The 13,185-nt window shown below is 40.5% G+C and overlaps 1 protein-coding gene across 21 annotated transcripts in view; it reads left to right on the top strand.

The window, feature by feature from the left end:
* The window catches only part of MAGI1 (membrane associated guanylate kinase, WW and PDZ domain containing 1), a 679,462-nt gene that overhangs the window by 583,357 nt on the left and 82,920 nt on the right, over positions 1–13,185 (top strand). For 9 of the 21 annotated variants that reach the window (XM_062201224.1, XM_062201222.1, XM_062201221.1 and 6 more), the window contains exons 7-9: positions 855–890; positions 7,109–7,166; positions 11,278–11,402. In XM_062201224.1, coding sequence (XP_062057208.1) covers positions 855–890; positions 7,109–7,166; positions 11,278–11,402 — 219 coding nt within the window. Of the gene's footprint in view, positions 1–851; positions 891–7,108; positions 7,167–11,277; positions 11,403–13,185 lie in introns of all 21 variants that reach the window. The other 12 variants (XM_062201220.1, XM_062201223.1, XM_062201215.1 and 9 more) reach the window with 2 other exon arrangements.

Here is a 13,185-nt window from a genome sequence, read left to right as displayed (position 1 = left end):
AGAGAAGATGCTGGATCCCTCTTTTCCCTCTCTCTGTGGGCTTGCAGTGGAAGGGACAGCCACCTGCTCTGTAGCTATGGAGACTTTGATGGCAGATGACTTTGGTGTGCTGTCCTGTGTTCTTGGCAGTAAGAGGAGGCCAAGGATGGACAGGTTTTTGACTTGTTTTGCTCACTGAAATCATTGAGCATTTTCATTGTAATATTTCGGAGCTGTTTGACATAGAAAACTTGCACACATATAAGCATTAAACAGTGAACTCTGCTCCCTGTGCTCCTTTGAGGCAACTGTCAAGCCTCCTTTCCTTGATACATATCATCGTGACATCACGCATCTTTCTAGCTCCATTTTGGAAGACATTGAGCTCACCAGACCATCTACATTCTCATTTTGACCTCATCTGCCATTGTAAGTGAAGTAATGCTTTAATTGTGAGTGTAATTGCCTCCCTGATTAGAGGCTTATTGAAGGATTAAAAGAACTGATACTGAAAGGTCTATAACAGCTTTGTTTGCTCCAAATAATTTCTGTTACAAGTGACTTCCTACTTAAGAACATCGAAACCGCAAAAAGTGTTTGTCATCTTTTACAACCAATCAAATCCTGTTTTGACATGCAAGGAAATGAGCCATGTAATTATTTTGTCAATATCAGCTCTTCCCATTTTGTGATTTACACTGAGGTCATGTGAGTTTACTAGCCAAGCCAATGTAATAAGCCACAACGCAGGTAAGGACGAATTTAAAGAGGTGTGTGTGCTGCTATTTTTCTGAAGGAAATTTCTTTCTTGGTGCTGGTATCTGAATTTTTCTTTGTCTCTTTTCTGTCTCATTCCTGTTATTCCTTTGGAGAAGAAGGGGTACACACCGAGGAGCTGGACAGTGAACTAGGTAAACCCTCCCTTGCTTGCTACAGCTGCATGACGGGCCCGGCATTGGTTTGTCCGCAGTGAATTGCTTGATCTCTCTGTGTCTTTAGTTTGCACTTCCCCAATTATGATTTTTCTCTCCAGCTTATCCACAAAAGGTCAGTCTCATAACCCATGTGTCTGCCAGCATCACAAAGGGTTGTAATGTGTTATGTCCACAAAGAAAAAGTCAGCGAATTGAGTCTAGAACGAGAGCAAAGACTAATGTAAGGATTGCTGTAGGAGTAATTGCAATAAAAGAATTCCAGTGATTAATTGAGCAGTTAATAAGCCTTCAGGTCATACTGCTGTTAAGTCACAGACCACATACTCTTGACTTGGTCACTGTGATGGATGGCTCGGAGACCAGATGCATTCTTCCTGTGTGCTGTGTCCCTCAGAATGTATATGTCAATGTCAATCCAGTCTTGACTGCTCTAGCAGTTGTAGTTCAGGAATGATTCACATTAATGCATGGTGCCAAACCCTTTTTCCTTTATTATTAGAAAATATTGAATTCTGTTCCCTGCTAAGTTATGTGGTTTATGGTTCAACTTTGAACAGTGTTAACCTTGGTTTGCGTTCCATCTAATGCATCCACAGAGGGATACGGAGGAAACCACAGCATTCAACTCTGTTGCAGATAAAGCCCTTGGCTGTTTGTAAATTGACAGTAGTGTTTGTTTGGTTTTGTTGTTAAGGATTATTTTTTATTTATTTGAAAGGTAGAGTTGCATAGATGGAGGGAAAGGAACAGGGGAGGGAGAAAGGTGGGGAGAGAGAAAGAGGGGGAGAGAGAGAGACTGAGAATCTTCCATCCACTGGCTCACTTCCCAAATTCCTGCAACAGCCAGGGCTGTGCCATGCCAAAGCCAGGATACTAGAGCTTCCTTTGGATCTCCAGCATGGGTACAAGGGCCCAAGCACTTGGGCCATCTTCTGCTGCTTTCTTGGATGCATTAACAGGAAGCTAGATCAGAAGTTGAGCAGCTGGGACTCAAACCAGTGCCTATGTGGGATGCTGGCATCTCAGCCAGCAGCTTAACCTACTATGCCACAATTCCAGCCCCAATTTTTTTTTCTAAGTAGAAAATTACTTAACATCAGTATGAATTGAACTGTCTTACGCTTATTTAATATACTTAGTCTTTATACAATTGACTTAGAACCTGAAAATATATATGTATTTTATGTGGATTATTACTTTCATTCGGTTTTGTTTTTCTTACATAATCAGTCATGATTGACTTGAATTATGATATCATAAAATTTAGCTCTTATATAAAAATCTAATTTTTATTATTGTTTAGAAAGTATCCTCTTGCATGGACATGCAGGAGATAGTCAATAACTATTGAAGGATTTATTTTTTTTTTTAATGTTTAGTAAGTTACCCTTGTAGTCATGATGGTAGGATTACCTTGCAGCTCATTCTATGTGATAAGATAAATTGGAACCTAATTTTATTAAAAATGAACTATCAGAGCCAGCCCTGAGTTATAGCGGGTAAAGCTGCCACCTGCATTGCCTGCAGCATATATGGGCACCAGTTCAAGTCCTAGCTGCTCCACTTCCAATCCAGCTCTGTAACAATCCTGGAAAAACAGTGGAAGATGGTCCAAGTGCTTGGGCCCCTGCACCCACATGGGAGATCTGGAAGAAGCTCCCGACTTCTGGCTTCAGATCAGCCCAGCACCAGCCATTGCAACTATTTGGGGAGTGAACCAACAGATGGAAGACCTCTCTTTCTCTTTTCTTTTCTTTTCTTTTTTTTTTTTTTTTTTTGTGAGAGGCACAGTGGACAATGAGAGAGAGAGACAGAGAGACAGGTCTTTCTTTTCCGCTGGTTCACCCCCCAATGGCCTCCACTGCAAGCGCGCTGCAGCTGGTGCACCGTGCCGATCCGAAGCCAGGAGCCAGGTGCTTCTCCTGGTCTCCCATGGGGTGCAGGGCCCAAGGACTTGGGCCACCCTCCATTGCACTCCCGGGCCACAGCAGAGAGCTGGACTGGAAGAGGAGCAACCGGGACTAGAACCCGGTGTGCTGGTGCCACAGGCGGAGGATTAGCCTATTGAGCCTCAGCACCGGCCACTCTCTTTTTGTCTCTGTAACTCTGCCTTTCAAATAAATAAGTCTTTTTTAAAAAGAAAGTTAACAACCCACTGATATTAAATTGTATAGATAAAGTTGTACAAGGCCTAACTCAATTTTCCTTATGCAAAACGAGTGTGTTAATCATTTGTGGAACCAGTTTCAACCATTCTTGCTACCTGCATGTTTGTGTGAGTGAAGCCTTGACTGTTGCAGTTAACCAGCAGAAGTTACACAGCAGTGTGCAGGGGCACAAGCTGATTTGGTTCATGGAAATTTGAGTGTTGAAATTTCCAGGGAAGAAATTTCTCTCTATTGTTCCCCTCTGTAACTGTGCAGGGAACTTTTTTATGCTGTTAATATTATTTTTTTTAAATGAGTTCTTATGGTGACATGATCTGTGTTCTCATGGTGACAGCTATAATTCTGTGAGACAATTGAGTACATTTGTGGCACTTTCTGTGAGGCCAGACCAAAGGTGCCTCACTCCGTCACCTTTCAGCACCCACTACTCTGACTCCTGGCTATGTCACCTTAGGCAAGTTATTTTCCTTCTTTGAGCTCCTGCTGCTTTTTTTACATCTGTAAGAGGAGGCTGAGAAAAGAGGTCCCTCGATGCTTGTGGGGAGACCTAATGAGAACACTGTTCTAATACTTGATCCTATAGTCAGCACATGTTGCTTTTTACCAGTTTATTGTTTATTTCCTATTTCTATTCTGTTGGATTTTTCAGTATCTTAACAGTAGTAGTACCTTCTCCCTTCAATAGAAGCAAGGGAGAAATGTGTCGTGCTATAGGCATGGTCCCAGTGTGTGCTGCTAGGTAGAGTAGAGATAGGACCCTTGATTTTTGTCTACGCATGTCGACTGCATAGAGAGTGTACATGTGCACACGTATGCTGTTTTCCATTGCATTTATTCCAGATTCCATTGAGAAGCTCACTGCCCATTTTCTTAATAAGAGGCTCGTAATTTCACACAATAGCCACTGTCAGGTTTTCTGTGAACAACGTGATTCCAGATGTGACAAGGAAACCCTCTCTCTATTCTGCCTCTGGGAGGCGTGGGTGGTTGGCTTGGGTGTTGGACACAGATCATTTGATTATAGAGTTGTCATTTCTGAACTCTCTTCTGTGAGCTGGGTCAGTAGCTCCATTATGCACTTTGAGTTTGCACAATTTATCACATGTTCTGCAGATATCTCCCCAGAATTCTAAAGCACCCACAGGACCTTCATTGGGAATGATAGGGGATTCATGTGATGAAGGCAACCAGGAGCAGTAGACATGAGAAATTGAGTTCCCCTCTCAACCAAAACTAAGTCAGCATTTTGATTTTTATCTCTGATATTCCCATCTGTACACTGAGAAATCTCTTTATAAAAGAGCTTAGAACATTTACTCAATATTTGCTTCTGTGGTGACAAAGTAGGGCAGCATGGGATTTTCAGAAGGGAGAGTAGTAGCAAGCACCAAGGCCCTGGAAATCTGATCTGTCCCTTTTGTCCTTTCTTGGAACAGCTGCCATTTTTTTTTTTTTTGGAGCACTTCCTGTGTTCCAGGCACTGTACTGTGGGTTTTACAAGCTTCTTTGCTTTTAATGCATCGTTGTCTTTTGAGAGAAACCCAAGAGAAAGACTTAGGTCCAAGATGATAAGTAACAGATAAGACCAGAAGGGTTAGTGCTAAGGCTCAACACCCAGTCCGAGCAATGCCAGAAAGGTCTTAGCCCCTCCTGAAGTCTGTTTTAGATTGTATAGTCTGATCTACTCCCTGACAGTGTTTAGATAGATGCCTCTCTAGGATTCTTAAAAGCATTCATTTAAAAAAAAACAAAAAAGAATCATAATGTTATCACTTTCTAGGGTTACATATTTTCTGCCATGTTCAGTTTTTTTAGAACCAAATGGCAAATTGTAGGACAAACATCTTCCTTTTTAAAATCCATGACCCATTTCTATTTTCAGCTTTAGAAGACTAATTCCTGTGATTAAGTTAATCACCACATTGGAAGTGAGGAATCTATCGTTTCAATGTAAAATGAGTTTTAACTTGAGCAACTGGAAGATGCCTGGAGTTTGTGGTATCTGTTCTGGAGGATGTGTTTAAATTGAGGCATGTCCAGTATTATCAGTTGACTGGCCCCATTTCTGGACCCCAGAATGTTAAATTGTCGACTAGGTGACAGGTGAAAAGGCAAGAGTAGCTTCTTTTCCTATACCTTCCTTAGAGTTCCATCAAAACACACACAATGTGGTTAGATTTTCTGCTAAGATAGTGCCCTTGTATTTATCTTTGTGTCCCTAATAGCCAACACATTCTCAGGCAAACAGTAGGTGCTCGGTAGATGTTTTTTGGATTAATAATTGAGTGAATTGAATGCTTAATGTTTTTCCTGTTTTATCTGAAGACCATGAGGTCAGATATTTCAGATTGTCAGATTGCTGATTTTGCAAAGAGGTCTGGTTTAATTAAATACAGTGCAATCCCCTCCAATTCCACCCACTCTTCTACCCCATACAAATGTGTGACTGTGCACCAATTTGCATATTTTTAATCTTCGATTTTTCAACTCTTTGGAAATATTTTCCTGATTTATTTTCATTTAAATGGTAATTTCCAGCTTTGTAAGGGGAAACCACTTCTCAGGCATTTGATTTGCATCAGGCCACAGGACTCGGTATATAAAACATGTCAAGTTGTATCAACATCTGCAAGTTGGACGTGTCTTGCATTTTAGTAGCTTATGTCTTCCAGAATTCAAAGACTTTTTTAAAACTTGCTAAGATTAAAAAAAATAAATCAATAAATTAGAAGAAAAGGGGAAAACCCGTCTCTTTGTTTGCAGATAGGTAACGTGTGAAGCAAAAACCATGAAATTAACATCTCTTGATGTACAGCCAAATCTTAACAAAACATAAACTTTGAATAATTAGTCTGTGTGTGTTGATGTGCACCCGGCTGCCTTCATTTCCGTCTGCAACTGTTTATGGCATTTGTAAGCTCTCTATTCTGATGAAAAGGACATTATTTGAAAATAGTGACCACCCAATTCCTTGAATTGAGAAAAGATGATTTTGAAATAACTGATATTTCAAGTGTTGGTAGTATTCCATTCAAGTTGTTAGTCTTAACCAGCTACTTCTAGGAATACTGATTAATCTTGGAGTAAGCTATTACACAGGCTAGCTTTGACTACGTATATTGAAACAGTTTTAAAATTGAGTCATTTCATTGCTGCCATGCCTGAAAGGATTGTTTAATGACACAGAACACAAAACAGTTAATTCTTTCACTGAGTGAATTCATCTGAGGCAATGGGCCCTCCCATAGTAACATTCTTGTTCATGGAATTCACTAATTTGTAGTTGGTAAAGTTATGCTCTTTGATATGAAACCTTATAAGTCCAGTAGAGCATGATAGAACTTTCAGAGGGCCACATACATTCCCCTTAGGCCACTGAAGGATAAAGCATTCCCCCATAAGTAGTGAGTTCTTAGGGAGCAGGACCTGTGTTCCTGCTTTCATAGGTAAAGCTCTAGGGAAGATGGACTGGCCCACACACAGTAGTGAAGTGATTGATTCCTGCGATTCAGAAACCCTACTCCATGTAGGCATTTTATTTACTCCATAGCTTTCTTAAATAGGAACCAGGAGAAAATAAGATACAGATTTGATTTTATTCCAGTGAGAGCACAACACTCTTGTATTGCAAATGAAAAGCTAGTCTAGAAAGTGTTAAGGTAGTCTAGAAAGAAAAAGGAATTGTGGATACTGAAGGTAGGAACAAGGCATTCAAGGCTAGTTTTAGCTGTATTTCCATTGAACTGTAATTTAGTAGTTGCTTTAGAATAAAGGCATATTGGAACTGCATTTTATTAAACTTTATTTTCTTGAGAAAAATAACAGTAGATAAAGGATGGCTTTTCATGTAGAAAGTATACTGATAAAAATAATACATGTTATCTTGGGGGGGCAGTTAGGATGAATAGTTTGAATTGGAGTTAAGGCATTTGGTTGAGGCTTTCTCTTTTTGTCTAACTCAGTTGTTAAATCTCTTAATTTTTTTTGAGAATGTACACTTTTTGCTCTAAACATTGTTTTTTTCAGAACTGCCTGCTGGTTGGGAAAAGATCGAAGACCCTGTCTATGGTATCTACTATGTAGAGTAAGTGCCTGTTCACAATGTCCATGGTTGTTTGTGCTCCTCTACTGATTTACATGGATGCTAGACAGGCTTCTCATCATGACAAGAATCACACTAAATAACACTAAAATAATATTAATTTTATAATGGAGATATGTGTGTGTGTGTGTATATATTTAAGATTTATGTATTTGAAAGGCAGAGTGACACAGAGGGAAGGAGAGAGAGACAGAGAGAGATCTTCCATCATTGGTTTACTCGCTTGATGCCTGCAACAGCTAGAGTTGGGCCAGGCTAAAACCAGGAGCCAGGAACTCTTTCTGGGTCTCCCACATGGGTGGCAAGAACCGAAGTACTTGGGCCAACATCGACTGCCTTCCCAGGCACATCAGCAGCAAGCTGAATTGAAAGCTGAGTAGCTGGAACTCGAATTGGCACTCCAATATAGGATGTGGGCATCCCCAGTGGCAGCTTAACCTGTTGTACCACAGTGCCCCCGTATGTGTACATTTTAATGAACAAGAAAATATATGCAGTTGGCTGGCATTGTGGCACAGCAGATTAAACTGCTGCCTGCAGTGGTGTCATACTGGTTCAAGTTCTGACTGCTCTACTTCAGATCCAGCGCCCTGCCAATGTACTTGTGGAAGATGATCCAAGAACTTAGACCCATGCCACTGACATGGGAAACCTGGATGGACTCCTGGCTTCCTCCCTGACCCAGCCTTAACTGTTGTAGCCATCTGGAGAATGAGCCAGTGGATGGAAGATCTCTTTCTGTAACTCCCTCTCTCTCCCTGTCACTCTGCCTTTCAAATAAGTAAACATAAATCTTCAAAAAAGAAAATATGCAGTGACTCTGAATTTAACATGCCATGTTATTAAAGTTAGAAGAGCAAGATCCATTTTGTTTGTTTTGGTGTTTCACTAAGACCCACGAGTCAATTAAGAAAAGAGGGGTTTGATGGACTTGATGAATAAGAGTTGTTCATCTTCAGGAGGACAGGGACCTGTTTGGCCTCCTTTTGCCCTGCCCAGATCTGAACTTCTCAGTCATTATTATTTCTCGTTCACACATTCTCCAAGGGTAAGATAGATCTTAATCATTTATCAGATGTTGCCAAGAACAAGCAGGAAGTGGCAACTTTGGCTGAGCTACAAGGCCTTGTGCACCCCCATGCCTGTCCCTTGCTGGAGAACCCTACACATGACTTCTCCTGATCATTTCCAAGCCCTTCTTGGGCCCTGTTCACTATGTACCTTATTCTAGCATTGGGCTCACTTTCCTTTCAGCAGATCCACTGATGATAGGAAAAAGATACTCAAGAGACAGGGCATTGACAAAATAGGCTTCGTGCCATTTCCTGTAAGAAAGATGAAAGAGAACTAATAAAAGACAAATGCCAAATAAGTGTATCATCATAACCTTCTCTGTTAGGATGAAGATGAGGTATCTCACCCTCATGCTGCTAGCTGTGAAATGCTAGCTGTACAATGCCATGGTGATGGGAGCGTATGATACACAAATGCCAGACCATAAAATGCCCAGTCAAATATGGTGTAAAATTAAGAGTTCAGAGTAGCAACTGTTCTTGGCCAGTCCTAATATTGCTTCCTCTTTAACTGGCACAGTGGATTGGCATTTTGGGGTATGATGAAGAAGCAAATGCGGTCATTATCCCGCCATTTATAGGAGTAAAATAATGTCCTTTGTTTGCTCCCAAAGATTATTTTTCTTGTAGGTGTATGGTGAGGTTTCTCCTATTTGGGGCTCCTTTTGTCTTGCCCTTCATCTTGTTTGTGCATTAAGAGAGAAAAAGGAACAGGTGAGAACAGCTGTGACCAGCAAAGAGACATCGTTTGAGAGGCAGGTTGCTATCCTGCCCTTCAGTTCTTGATCCTGTGTCTTTTAATATGTAATCCCCATGTTTATTAATGTTTCTTTGAATGAAATTGCCAGCAAGAATTAGGACATAAAAAATTTTAATAGGAATTAAAGGTAATCAATTTATCTGTTTGACATAGCTGCTTTTAAAAATAAAGGCTGATTTTAAAATATGTATCCTTAGTGTTCTAAATAAGTATATGATAAGTATATTCCCTAACTTCTAAGAAATAAAATTGTTTTGAATTAAAGTATAAACACACAAACATATTGGGACTTACAGCTTAGCAGTTACGGTGTTTGTTAGCTTGTCCACATACGGTTTTGCAGTACCTGGTTTCTATACTGAGCTTCAGCTCCTGGCCCTGAGAGATAGCAATGATGAACCAAGTGATGGGTTTCTGCTATCCATATGAGAGACCTAGCTTGACTTCCCAGCTCCTGGTTTCAGCCCCCTAGCCAATACAGGCATTTGCAGGACGAACCAGAAGATGCGGGCTCTCTCTTGTTTCTGTCTGCCTCTCAAATCAGTAAATTTTTAAAAAAATTTTGAAATTCATACTTTTTATAATACTTGTTTTCCCTGAACTTATAGATGGCCTTCATATGTGTGGATTTCAGAAAGTTTTTGTGCCCAAATAAACATACCTTTAATTCCAATTTCCATAACATTTTGAAATCTATAACCCATATATACACACCCACACTGAATAAGGCCATTGTAAAAACCATCTTTGTGTATATATTTTCATATATATACGTGTGTGTGTGTGTGTTTGTTTTTGCGATGACCTTAGCAATCTGGAGGCCATTCAAAGGTTCTGAATCTCTGTCACTTTGAACACGTCACATCTGCTTAGGTCAGCTATAAATGGAGTTTCTTTGCCTTACAGCTGTACTTTTAATCCTTTTCCCAGGTCTGTTGATCACAATAGTCAACAGATGTTGTAAAGTCCTTTTAAAAACTCTGTTCTTTGGCTAAATGCTTATGCTTCTGCAATCCCTACAGTCGAAAATTTCACAGCAGTTCCTGCCCTGTATGTCACAGACAGCATGTCCTATCTGCTTGGTTTTTATTTTTTTATTCAATTTCTATTTCATGTCGAATTAAAGCAGATTTCCCTTCTTGAGAAGGGTCAGTGGTTAACATCCTAGAGTGTGAAAGCAGGCAGACTGGAGCTTGCATGCTTACACTGCTTACAGGTAGCTTAGCTGAGTTATTAACTGCTCAGAAACTAACTTCCTTATCCATAAAATGCAATAGTCTCCCTTACTCAGTTTTGCTTTCTGCTATGTCAGTTACAGAGTCACCTGTGGTTCAAAAATATTCAGTAGAGAATTTCAGAAAAAAACAGTTTAGAAATTTTCAACAGTGTCAATTTTCACTCAGTGTCCTGAGTCTAAAGAGGAGATCTCATGCTGTCTCATTCTTCCTGCCTGATCTGTCAGTCATCCATTCGTCCAGCATCCCCGTGCTGTATACACAGCCACCTGTTAGTCACATGGTAGCCCTCTCCGTTATCAGGTCATCCACAGAGGTGTCCCAGTGTCTGTGTTCACGTAAGCTTTATTTTACTGACTGATGCCCCAAAGAGCAAGAGTGAGGACGCTGGCAAATCAATTTTGTCAAGAGAAGCTGTAAAGTGCTTCTTTTCACTGAAAAGGTGAGAATTCTAAGTAAGGAAAGAATGAAATCATGTACTGAGGTTGCTGAGATGTATGGCAAGTTGTTAATCTCTTACTGTACCTAATATTGAAGTTAAACTTCATTATAGGTATGTATATGTAGGAAAAATTATGTCTACATGTAATATATATGTCAATCACATATAATATCTTTACATAAATCACATGTCTATGTAATATATATCATACGTCAATCATATATAAATTTGGTACATATATAAAATTTGGTACTCCCCATAGTTTCAGGCATCTGTAGGGTATCTTGGAACATGTCCCCCACAAAAAAGGGAGGACAGTCTTGTGGATAAAAGTAGAATTTACCATGCTGTCAGTTACTGGGAATTTTCACGTAAGTGCACGTAAAACTGATAACACAGTGCTAGGGGCGTATAAGCATTCAGTAATGCAAACCATTTGTTTTTATGGCCTCTTCTAATGGTGCATTTTGACACTAGAGGGTCAGCCTCTCAGACCACCCACTTACCCAGTGCTGGCCTGATTGGCATTTTGCTGGTGAAATGCAATGTTGCCTAGCTGAATATTGTTTTCCTTCTTGCCCAGCCACATCAACAGGAAGACACAATATGAGAATCCAGTTCTAGAAGCCAAACGGAAGAAGCAGCTTGAACAGCAGCAGCAGCAACAGCAGCAGCAGCAGCAGCAGCAACAGCAGCCGCCGGCAGAAGGTTAGCCTTTCCCCGGAGACTTCTCTCCAGCAGGGAACCTAGGGCAATGACACCCCCGTGTGGTCAAAACTGGCCTTGATGGTTGACTCGTTCCGCCACTCTTGAGTTGATGTCCCCGCAGCAAGGATACAGAGCTGCTGGTGAAATCCCAGCAACCCCGCTGGATAGCTGCTGTGGGGTCCCAACTCAAAAGCATCCAACCTCCACCTTAACTAGACAAGAGCGCCCTTTGATCCAGATAACTAGATAAGAGCATCCTTTGATCCAGGAGCTGTCTCGTGCTTGATGGATTCGCCTTGCTCTGGCACGGTTCTTCACAGCCACTGTCTCATTCCCAACTACTCTTGGCATTTCCCCGTTAAGCTGAGTTCCTGGACATGAGACTCTCTTTTAAGTTGGGGGAAATGACCTGTAAGAATCAGAAAGAGATGATAATTTTGAGTGCTTTTAAAAAGTGACAGGTAATTTAATGTTGTTTATAAGAAAAAAATCTGAGTAGGTCAGGATAAAGAACAGGAAATTCTTACCTGCTTGCCCTCTTACATTCTGAGAGGTAAACACTGTGCAAAAATTTCCCAAGGGTTTGCAGATATTCATGTGTTTACAAAATCAGATCGTAACTGTATATAGTTTTCTCACTTTTTATTTCTTGTAGACTTAACAGAGTCAGTTAATATATATATATTTATTATATATTTACTGTTTTTTACAAGATTTATTTATTTATTGGAAAGGCAGAGTTACAGAGAGGCAGAGGCAGAGAGAGGTTTTCCATCTGCTCGTTCACTCCCCAAATGGCCGCAACAGCCGGAGCCGTGCCAATCCAAAGCCATGAGCCTGGAGTTTCTCCCAGGTCTCCCACGCGGATGGAAGGGCCCACAGACGTGGGCCATCTTCCACTGCTTTCCCAGGCCATAGCAGAGAGCTGGATTAGAAGTGGAGCAGCTGGATCTCGAACCGGAACCCATATGGGATGCCGGCACTGCAGGCGGCAGCTTTGCCCATTGTGCCATAGTACCAGCCCCTATTATATACTTTTAATAGCTACATAATATTCCATTTTATGAATGTCTTCACCACTGTTTAACCATCCATTTATTAGTAGATAATTAGATTTTTCCCATTTTTGATTAAAACATTTTAATGTTAGGGGTTGAATACCCCTTCAGTATGTGAATATCAAATGTATGAAGGTCAAGTCTAATACTTCTGGATACTGTAATATTGAATAAATACAATTCCTTAAACTATGGGTTCACAAACTTTTCTGTAAATGACCATATCGTAAGCATTTCAGTCTTCGTGATTCATGCAGTCTCTGTGACACATAATGTTGCTGTTGCAGATAAAAACAGCTGTGGACAACTTGTAAATGAGTTGGTGTAGCTGTGTTTCGGTATAACCTTACTGGACACTGTCATTTGAATTTCATGTAATTTCATGTGTCATAAAATATTCCACATTTTCCCCCAGCTATTTAAAAATTTGAAAGCTGTTCTTGGCTCCCAGGCTGTATACAAGCGAGCTGACTGTTGCCCTACCCTGTGTAATTTAAAGAGTGTGTGGATGCATGTGTCTACATTTATTTGCCCATTATAAAGTTCTCTTCTATACCTTAATTCTTTTTCTATTTAAAAAGAGCCTCTAAAAGAATGTGTTTTCTAAGCTGTGAATCCTGGTAGTGTTCAGAAGTGCAGTTTATGGAATGGGAACAGGCGATTAAATGTGTTAGCTGCACTAGAAAGTAAAGCCAGGAGACCCCCAAAGCACACTCACTGTGAAT

Source organism: Lepus europaeus, chromosome 9 (assembly GCF_033115175.1).
Source record: "Lepus europaeus isolate LE1 chromosome 9, mLepTim1.pri, whole genome shotgun sequence".
Taxonomy (NCBI): domain Eukaryota; kingdom Metazoa; phylum Chordata; class Mammalia; order Lagomorpha; family Leporidae; genus Lepus; species Lepus europaeus.
Note: the sequence above shows the minus strand (reverse complement) of the source record. Positions and strands in the feature narration are given on the sequence as shown.